The 9,839-nt window shown below is 45.9% G+C and overlaps 1 protein-coding gene across 1 annotated transcript; it reads right to left on the bottom strand.

Moving 5' to 3' along the window:
- Positions 1-593: 593 nt before the first annotated feature.
- Positions 594-8,879, bottom strand: SOX2 (SRY-box transcription factor 2). Its single transcript, XM_008523383.2, has one exon. The coding sequence runs from the start codon at positions 2,656-2,658 to the stop codon at positions 1,693-1,695; it is 966 nt and encodes a 321-aa protein (XP_008521605.2). The 5' UTR covers positions 2,659-8,879; the 3' UTR covers positions 594-1,692.
- Between the last annotated feature and the right edge of the window lie 960 nt (positions 8,880-9,839).

The following is a 9,839-nucleotide window of genomic DNA, read 5'->3' as shown; positions in this document are numbered from 1 at the left end:
ATGTAGAGGAGAAAGTTTATAAAGTCAAGGAACAAAGAAAGCAAACCACTTGTTTCCTCTCAGACAATAGCAGGGCCAGAGTAATCCAAACACCCACCCAGCAGATGAGCACTTTGCATGTCTAGTTTGCAATTATTCCGATACAAGAAGCATCATTTTCCCCTATAACCACGTTTCCAAGGGCCCATTGTGCTGTGAAGAAAACGAAAACAAAACCAGCCAACCTGGTTCTGATTTGGCTCAATACCCCATCTGCTAAGCTACATGAAAATTTTCAGAATTGACTCCTTTCTGGCAACAAGTGGCATAAATCAGTTTAAGTCCTCATCATGCTTATTCATGCTGCTTAGAAAAGGAGGGGCGGATTTACAATATCTGTCTCTAGTTTCTATTTTAGAAATGACATAAGCATTTCAATTTTTCCAAGAGCAGTTATTCAATTAATCATCCAGCCATTTATTTGTTCCAGTTAACATTAGCACATGCTGCTGGACTAAAATACCAAGTTTTAGGGGTTTTTTTGCTTTCCTGAATGAGCACAGTATATTCCCCGATGAGTTATGTATCCAAATAAATGAAAGACTCAAGCATAATTTCAGTGTCCATATTTCAAAAATTTATTTATCTCAAACTGTGCATAATGGAGTAAAAACTTAACTTGAAAATGTACCTGTTATAAGGATGGTATTAGTTCAAATATATACACGGATTCTCGGCAGACTGATTCAAATAATACAGAGCCGAATCTTTAAAATACAACTACGGAAAATAAAAGGGGGAAAACCTTAAAATATCACAATAAATTTACAGAAATATTACAAACCATAAGAAAATATTTCGAACACAGTAATTTCATGGTTTTTTTTTTATCTGAACAAAATGGAAAGTTGGGAAACAAAAGCTATTATAAATTACCAACGGTGTCAACCTGCATGGCCATTTTTGCTTTTAACAGTAAGTTAAAAAAATTTAGTACAATCTAAAACTTTTGCCCCTTTAAAGAAGACCGCGGAGATGGTTTTGCCAGTACTTATTCTAATTTTTTCCTTTTGTACATTTTTTAAACAATTAAAATGTCCAAATCTGAATAATTTTCTTCTTTCCACTTTTGCAACTGTCCTAAATTTCAGCTGCAGAATCAAAATTCAGCAAGAAGCCTCTCCTTGAAAAATATTGGCAAATTCTCAGCTTATAAACAATGGACATTTTGATTGCCATGTTTATCTCGATAAATACTGTACAAAAGTTGCTTGCAAATATTAAAACATTTTTTTCGTCGCTTGGAGACTAGCTCTAAATATTATTGGTAAAGACTTTTGCAAACTTTCTGCAAAGCTCCTACCGTATCACTAGAACTTTTAAAAAGTTTTGCGTAGTTTTCTTTCCTCCAGATCTATACAAGGTCCATTCCCTCGCCCTCCCCACCCCAACCCCCCCTGATTTTCTCTGTACAAAAATAGTCCCGCAAAAAGAAGTCCAGGATCTCTCATAAAAGTTTTCTTGTCGGCATCGCGGTTTTTGCGTGAGTGTGGACGGGATTGGTGTTCTCTTTTGCAGCTGTCATTTGCTGTGGGTGATGACTTTTCTTTTCTTTTCTTTTTGAGCGTACCGGGTTTCTCTCCATGCTGTTTCTTACTCTCCTCCCATTTTCTGTGAGAATTTCTCCCCCACCTCCAGGTCACTGTCCGGCCCTCACATGTGCGAGAGGGGCAGTGTGCCGTTAATGGCCGTGCCGGGCACCGGGCCGCTCTGGTAGTGCTGGGACATGTGAAGTCTGCTGGGGGCGGCGGGTTCCGGCACCTCGGCGCCGGGGAGGTACATGCTGATCATGTCCCGGAGGTCCCCGGCCTGGCAGGGCGCCCTGGAGTGGGAGGAAGAGGTAACCACGGGGGGGCTGGAGCTGGCCTCGGACTTGACCACCGAACCCATGGAGCCAAGCGCCATGCCAGGGGTGCCCTGCTGCGAGTAGGACATGCTGTAGGTGGGCGAGCCGTTCATGTAGGTCTGCGAGCTGGTCATGGAGTTGTACTGCAGGGCGCTCACGTCGTAGCGGTGCATGGGCTGCATCTGCGCGGCGCCGTGCGCGTTGAGGCCCGGGTGCTGCGGGTAGCCCAGCTGGTCCTGCATCATGCTGTAGCTGCCGTTGCTCCAGCCGTTCATGTGCGCGTAGCTGTCCATGCGCTGGTTCACGCCCGCGCCGAGGCCGGCGCCCACCCCGACCCCGCTCGCCATGCTGTTGCCGCCCGGGGCCAGCAGCCCGCCAGGCAGCGTGTACTTATCCTTCTTCATGAGCGTCTTGGTTTTCCGCCGAGGACGGTATTTATAATCCGGGTGCTCCTTCATGTGCAGCGCTCGCAGCCGCTTGGCCTCGTCGATGAACGGCCGCTTCTCCGTCTCCGACAAAAGTTTCCACTCGGCGCCCAGGCGCTTGCTGATCTCCGAGTTGTGCATCTTGGGGTTCTCCTGGGCCATCTTGCGCCGCTGCCCGCGGGACCACACCATGAAAGCGTTCATGGGCCGCTTGACGCGGTCCGGGCTGTTCTTCTGGTTGCCGCCCGCCGCCGCCGCGGTGGAGTTGCCGCCGCCGCCGCCGCCGCCGCCCCCCGAAGTTTGCTGCGGGCCCGGCGGCTTCAGCTCCGTCTCCATCATGTTGTACATGCGGGCGCTGTGCGCGGGCCCGGCCCGCCGGCGGCCGCCGACCCTCGGCCCTGCCGGGACTTTGGGGGGCCCGCGGGCGGGGGGAGAGGAGGAGGGGAGGCGGGCGGGGGTGTCGGGAGCGCAGGGCTCCGCGAGGAAAATCAGACGAAGAATAATTTGGGGGAATAAAAGAGAGAGAGAGGCAAACTGGAATCAGGATCAAAAACAGCGCTTCCCTCCTCTTCTGGCCGATCCTGCCGCCGCCGATGATTGTTATTATTATTTTTTGGAAAGGCTTAAGCCCGGGGCTCAAACTTCTCTCCCTTTCTTTCTCTCTCCTCTTCTTTCTCTCAGTCCTAGTCTTAAAGAGGCAGCAAACTACTTTCCCCCTTTTGCAAACACTCTCTTCTCTGCCTTGACAACTCCTGATACTTTTTTGAACAAGTTAATAGACAACCATCCATGTGACGGGGGCTGTCAGGGAATAAATGGGTTTCCGGCGACCAATCAGCGCGCGGCGGCTCCTCCACTCGAGCCCAGCCTCGCCGCCGGGTTTTGCATGAAAGGGGGCGGGGCCTGCCGCGCCGCCGGCCGCGCGGGCGAGGCGGGGGGAGGGGGGAGGAGGAGGAGGAGGGGGACGAGGGGGAGGAGGGGGAGGCGGCTCCCACAGCCAGCCTGCCAACCACTGAGAAACCTTTGTATCCCCTCTCGCAGCAACAGGTCACCCCACACGCCTTTTCGAAGGAAGTGGGTAAACAGCACTAAGACTACGATTTTTTTCTTCCTTAAACTTAATATTGATTGACTTTTTGGTGCAGGCTGCTGAAACGAGGAAGGGGCGCGAGCAGCAGCTACGGGGTGGGGGTAGGGCAGGGCAGAGTGGGTGGTTCTGGGCGACTGTCCTACTAGGATTTCAGGAACCCGGCCGCGCTGGAGTTGGCGCGTCATTGTTCTCCCGCTCCTCCGCACACTGCCCCCCGCACCGGCCCTCTGCCGCTTCTCCCTCACCCCGCTCTGGCCCTCGGCCCTCTTCCTCCCCGGGGACCGACCCTAGCTCGCCCCCTGCTCACACTGCCCCTGTCCCGACGAGGGGTTAGGACGCGGAAAGCTCTGTCCTCAAAACCCTCCTTGCTTCTCCATAGTTTGTTCTGTGTTAAAAATGAATCCTGCTCGGCCTCTGCGGCCGACTCCAGAGCGGAGCCACGCAGGGCCTGGGGGAGCCGGCGCCCCACCTCTCCCCTGCCCCACTCGGCGCCCCGGCGCAGGGAACCACAGCGGTCCCTCTACCCCCAGCCACAGCGCCCACCCGTCTTCCTCCATTCACTCGGTGCAAAGGGGATGCTCGTCCTCTCGCGCTCTCTCCCCACTCTCCTCCTGAGCCTCCCTCCAAGAGGGATTTCAGTTGTGCGGGTTGCAAAAGGGGGCTGGGGGAAGAGAGATCAACAGAAGGGCGCTCAGAAGTGCGGGCTATGGGGGAGGGTAATCCCAACTTCCTGCCATCCCACGGCACTGCGTGGAGCTGGCTTTTGGGCCGCACTCACAAACTCCCTCCCACGCAGAGTTCCCAGGACTCCAGCAGAACCAGCCCTGGCGTTCCCCTCAGTGACTTCTCCCGCGGTGGCAGCCTGGCCGGGCCGCCAGAGTCTGGGGCTGCGCTCGGAGGGGCTCTAGGCCTAGGAGGCAGGGGTGGTGCTCGCCAGGCACAGGTGCAGCAGCGCAGGCAGGAGGAAGGCGCCCGGGCTGGACTGGGGAAGAGGGGAGCACAGCAAGGCCAGGGCTGGAGGAGGATGGGATGGGGGCGGGGGTAGGGGCTCAGGAATCCTGCCCGCCCAGGACCCAAGAGGGTAATTTTAGCCGCTCTCCCATTGTCCCGACGTAAAGATTTCAATAGGTAGGCGCTCAATGCGGAGAGGAATGGCAGCACGTCCGTTACAAATAGGTAGTTTTGTTTCTCTTGTTGTCGCTACACGGAGTCAAACAAAGCCTCGTCTAAGTTTCCTTCCACTCTCTTGTTGGGATCTTTGTGGCTAAAATGCACTTGACTACAAAGGGGGGGGGGGGTGGGTGGGGGGGAGAAAAAAACCCTTGATGCCATTTCTTTTTTAATAAAGGGCTTAAACCATCAGGGTTACTTATTTTCTTTCTTCTGTAACACTCTCTCCGCCCCCTCCTCCCTTAATCTACCCTTACTCACCCTAAGAAAATGTACTGAATAGTATCTGTCGGCCACGTTCCATTTATTATCTTTACAAAACTGTGCATTGTTTTGTTCCTTACTAACCTTCTACCCATAACCGCCCTCCTCCCCAACCCCAGGCCCCACTCCGACTTCTCCAATCCCTGCCCTCCCAGGCTTTTCTGTTCTTGTCAAACTCGAGATAACTGTGCTCACTGGAAACCCAGAAAAGTTGTGAAAAAGAATCTTAGACTTTTCTTAATAAATTCTTGCTAATCGACCTTCCCCCGCCCGCAGGTTCTCTTTTTTCTCTTAAGTTATGGTTTGTTTTAGTTCTTGGGAACCCGGGAAGGATGAGACTGGCTTTCTCTAAAAGCATAAATATATGGCACTCTTCAAAATAAAGCAATGTCTTCTGAGTATTCGAGGTGTAATATTAAGCTAAACACGGACCGGGAGACTAGGAAAGAGAAAAGGTTGAGAGGATCTGGAGAAGAGAAGGCAGCCACGGGCTTTTCAGCGTGTCTGGTTTCAGGGATGTAGCTGGTGCGCCCCCTACTGGTAGATTCGCTTTTCCAAGACACTTGCTTTTACCTTTAAAAGAAGGTGTTTGGAAATAAAGAAAAAAAAATGAGGGGGATGGGAGGAAGATCAAACTAATTACACGTAATCTAAACAAAAGAAAAGTTAACATATCATATAAGCTATGGAATCAATCATAAGAATCAGATTTAATTTGCTTAACTTAGAAATGTACATATAACCTCGAGATAAGTGGGAGGTTAAACCATGGGGAAAAAAATAGGTACAAATTATGAGATTCAACATATGAATGAATTATGATTGTCCAGACGCCACAAAGGGCAGACAAAGCATTCACTTTATGATTGTGTATGCATTGGTCTGTGCTTAACTGCATTTTCTGAAAACTGAAAAAAAGCTTATGGATAATTAAGTTTAAAGAAAAAAAACCAAGGGATTGGTGTGGATAATGATGGTGTATATGGAGTAAAATAACTATTAATAACAGATGGTTATACAAGCAAATATTTTTAATCTCTCTCTCTCAAGGGGTAGTAGTAAGAGGAAGAAATTTTTTCCTTGGGATGATATATAAAAGCTTTTATACATTCTCAGATGCATGTGTTTGTGCCTGAACTCTATAATAATGCATTTAAGAGGTTAAAAGGGCTGCCTAGGTCTTTTGTTAATTGCTTTTATCATATAAATAATCTATGGAAATACATTACAATTGTGTTATCATTGGTTGCATTTATTTACAGCTTTATTTTAATTAAGCCTGCTGTACTTATCAAGGCAATAAACTAACTGTGGCTGGCATTTATGCATAATAATGTGCTATGAAAATAAGATTAAAGAAGATGGTGATAGCAGAAACAATTTTCTCATTAGATTTTTTAGAACATATGCATTAAAAAAATCAGATCACCGGCCACTCTATTTCAATCCAGCACCATCACTGGCCCCTAAATATAATAATAACTATAACAATCATAATAGACGACAGAAGCAGCACTGTTTTAGGTTCATAACAGACGGCTACAGTACTAATAACAATACACCATTGACTACCAGGGCATCAAAATAGGACTTGGAAGAGGGTGCTTCAGCCTCTGAGAATTTAAAATGTTGCCATTGGCACAATTTATGAAAATTGAAACTGCGTAATCTAAAGAGAGTGTAACATTTCCCTTCCACGAGCAGCCAAAAGCTGCACACTTTTAGAGCAAGATTAGAAATTATCAACAAAAATGCGTAACTCCCGGGATGTTCTGATTTGATTTTGTTCTACTACGGGCCCCAGCCCCGAATGCTTAACTGATTAAGTGGAACTCAATTTTATTGAAAAATCTCTTGCATTGATATTTCTCTCCTCAACTCCCCTCATCTGTCCTCAAGTACTATAGCTGAAGCCAACTAACAATTTTGTGCAGATAGGGGACTGTAGACTTATTTTTTCTTCTTAGTGGCAAATAGAGGTTTAACTTGCAGTAATTAGGTGAGAACTAGCCAAGCATCTTACTATTATGATGCTTGTTAAAAAACGCTTCTTTTCTGCATCTGCATTTGAGTGTGTTCCCCTCCTCTCTTAATCTTCTTATGGAAATGAAGGCAAACGGCAGGGAACCTGCAGAGTCTTGGAGAATGTCCTTGTTAACTGGAATTTCTCAGCATTGCTAATTAGCAGAGTTTGACGACCACCAGTATTGGGGGGAAAGCTCTGTTTAACCACTCACAAACCATTCCGAGGAAGAGCAGACTAATTTTATTTTGTAATTAAAATCTGAAAAGGGCCCTATTTGACAGTTAGGGCTACGAGAGTTTTATCTCCCCGTGAAATAATTACTGCCTTGATAACTCAATTTTCTGAAAAACGTCAACTGTGGGCTCCAAAAGTTTTAATTTCATTACGTAAGGAAAAAAAAGAGAGAAAAATAGAGGAAAATGTACAGAAAGGCTTTCTAATTCTGGAACTGGTTAAATATATTAGGAGGCAGATTTGGCCAAAGGAAGGGTTTTTTTCTCCCTTTTTGGTCGTTTTTCCTCCAGATCCTGACCTTCCAGCCATCTCCACTGAAAGTGACCACAGCAGTGATCATACCGCAGCGAAAGGGATCCTTCCAGCAGTGTGGTAAGAGGCAAATAAAGCTAAAAAGAGAAGTACGGCAACCCAAGAAAAGTTCCTGATTTTAGAAGCCAAAAATAAAGGAAAATTCCAATGTTTAGGACAATGTTGGTGCAATCTGGTAAGATGAGATTTTATTGATCTTTATCTCCTAAAACAAGAAAACTGAGAATTACAGAGTAAGGAGACTGGCATAAGCTAATTTTAAAAATATTTCCTTCTCCCCTCATCGCAAAAAATCCTCAATCCCTCCAAATTGGAGGATGCCACGAGACTTCCAGAATGATCACATCTTGATCCTCCAAGATTGATGAAACAAACACAGATAAATGAAAGTAAAGGAAGGTATTAGAGGACTTCTTTTCCTTCAAAAAGCATCACATATTTTCCAAAAATAATAAGAAATAAGCTGGGAAAAGTTAGGATTCTGAAAGTCAGAGCAAAAATTAGAATAGAATTGTACTTTGACAAACTTCATTTGCTTTAGACTGTGAAGGACCCCTCACAAGAAATCCTGGAGAGGGTACTTCAATTTTTATAATGCAATTTTCAAAATGATAGAAGGTCTTTCATTTACGTTTCCTCCATTTTCTTCCTTTTGCCAAACTTGTCAGATTTTGGAAGTGTGAAGGATTATTGACAGGAACTCTAATAAATGTTTCTAGGGGATACAAAGAACAAGTATCTACCCCCATCCCTTTTTATTTACTATGGTGCAAATATGCATATGGATGCATGGTAGATTGGCAATTTAAAATTGCTTAATCATATTTTTTTCTTCTTGTCTGTCCCTTCAGCATCTTGCTTTTACTTTCCAGAAGTGGTATTACACATAACAAATGAACAAGGGGGTAACAAATGCTATTTCAGTCCAGACCCAATTTCACCAAATGATTTCACTCAAGAGCTGTAAGGACCCTTGAAACCTAAGGAATGCACAACTGCTCTGCATTCAGCTCTTTTTGTACTCTTTCTCTTTCTTCTAATTCCCACTGATGAAATAAATAAATTTTTAAAAGAATTCAATAGTTAGAAAACTAAATATATTCCCCCCAAATATATATAGTCTGAAGTATATACTTCAAATTACAGCAACAAAAGTAATATATAATCACTGATGTGTGTCTTCAGGGCTATATATCATAATCATCACATTGCTTACGGTATCACATAGATATGTACATCCTTCATATATTCCAGCTCAAATATTTCCTGGAAAAAGGGGGTCACACTTCACAATTTCATTTCCATTTCTGAATTATCAAGCAGTTTTAACATAAGATTCTGTCTCTGCACTGCAGCTGTTGCCCAGGGAAAAATGCAGTGTGCCCACTAAATGATCTAATTATTTTAAATATAAATTCCCTTTTAAAAAAGACAAACTGAAAATTTAAAGAGTTGCCCCAGTGAGTTCCAGTTACATTGAAAAAAAAATGAACCTATGATTGTGATATTTAAAATTAGGAGAAGGGAATGGAAAGCGCAAACAAAAACTCAGCAAACAGACCACCAGGACCTGGAAGTGGCCCCCCAGTTGCGCACGGGCCCTTTCCCACCTCTCACTCATCACTTGGGAGTCTTAATGCATATCCCCCTGACTGACCACACTCTGCTGTGCAACTCATCATACCAGAGAAACAGGGCTTCCTTAGAATCCCGATTTTCCAGTGACTAGGATTGTTACCCTCATTTTAGGTAAAAGGCGATTGTTTTAAGTTCTCCAACTGTGATTATTTCATTTAGTTGTGACCACAACTTTTGTGAGAAAAACAAACCTAAGCCTTCCTAAGGTTTCTCTAGACCATATTAAATGACACACGAATGACACCCCAGTGCATGCCGGCTGCACACTCCCTGCCGGCAAGCCACCCAACAGGAACGTCTTTGCCTCAGCCTGGCCCCTCCCGAGCTGCAGCAGTGGGATTTAGTCTGCGTTCTTCTGGAGATCTCATGGCGCACAGTGCTCCCCTGTTACCTGCAAGTCCCCTTACGGAAGTACAATCGGACATAATACAAACTCACGAAAAGCGACAAAACCCAATGACCTGAGAGGGCCGAGGATTTGGTGCCCCAAAAAGCAATTTGGGGAAAGAAATTAGATCTGCTTAACGTGTGCGTGAAGGACAGGAATACTATCAAAGGAAAAGGAAGAAAGTCTTTCACCTGTTTGCATGAAAAGAAGCTGAAAGCAAACCACTGGGGGAAAAATTACCCTACAATCACCATCAGCCCTAAACAAAACTGTTACCCACTTTTTCTCAAAGATTTGCAGCTGCGGCTTGCTCTGGAAAGTGCTCTAAAGCAAAGTGTACACCCATCCTGGGCGGGCTGGCATCCTCAAGGCCTCCCATTGACATCTGGAACCCTCTCCCCAAAGCT

The sequence above is a fragment of the Equus przewalskii genome, chromosome 18 (assembly GCF_037783145.1).
Source record: "Equus przewalskii isolate Varuska chromosome 18, EquPr2, whole genome shotgun sequence".
Lineage (NCBI taxonomy): Eukaryota > Metazoa > Chordata > Mammalia > Perissodactyla > Equidae > Equus > Equus przewalskii.
This window is presented reverse-complemented; position numbering and strand designations above follow the sequence as displayed.

Excerpts from the sequence above, each read along its gene's own strand:
- SOX2 (XM_008523383.2), bottom strand. The coding sequence starts at position 2,658 with ATGTACAACATGATGGAGACGGAGCTGAAGCCGCCGGGCCCGCAGCAA.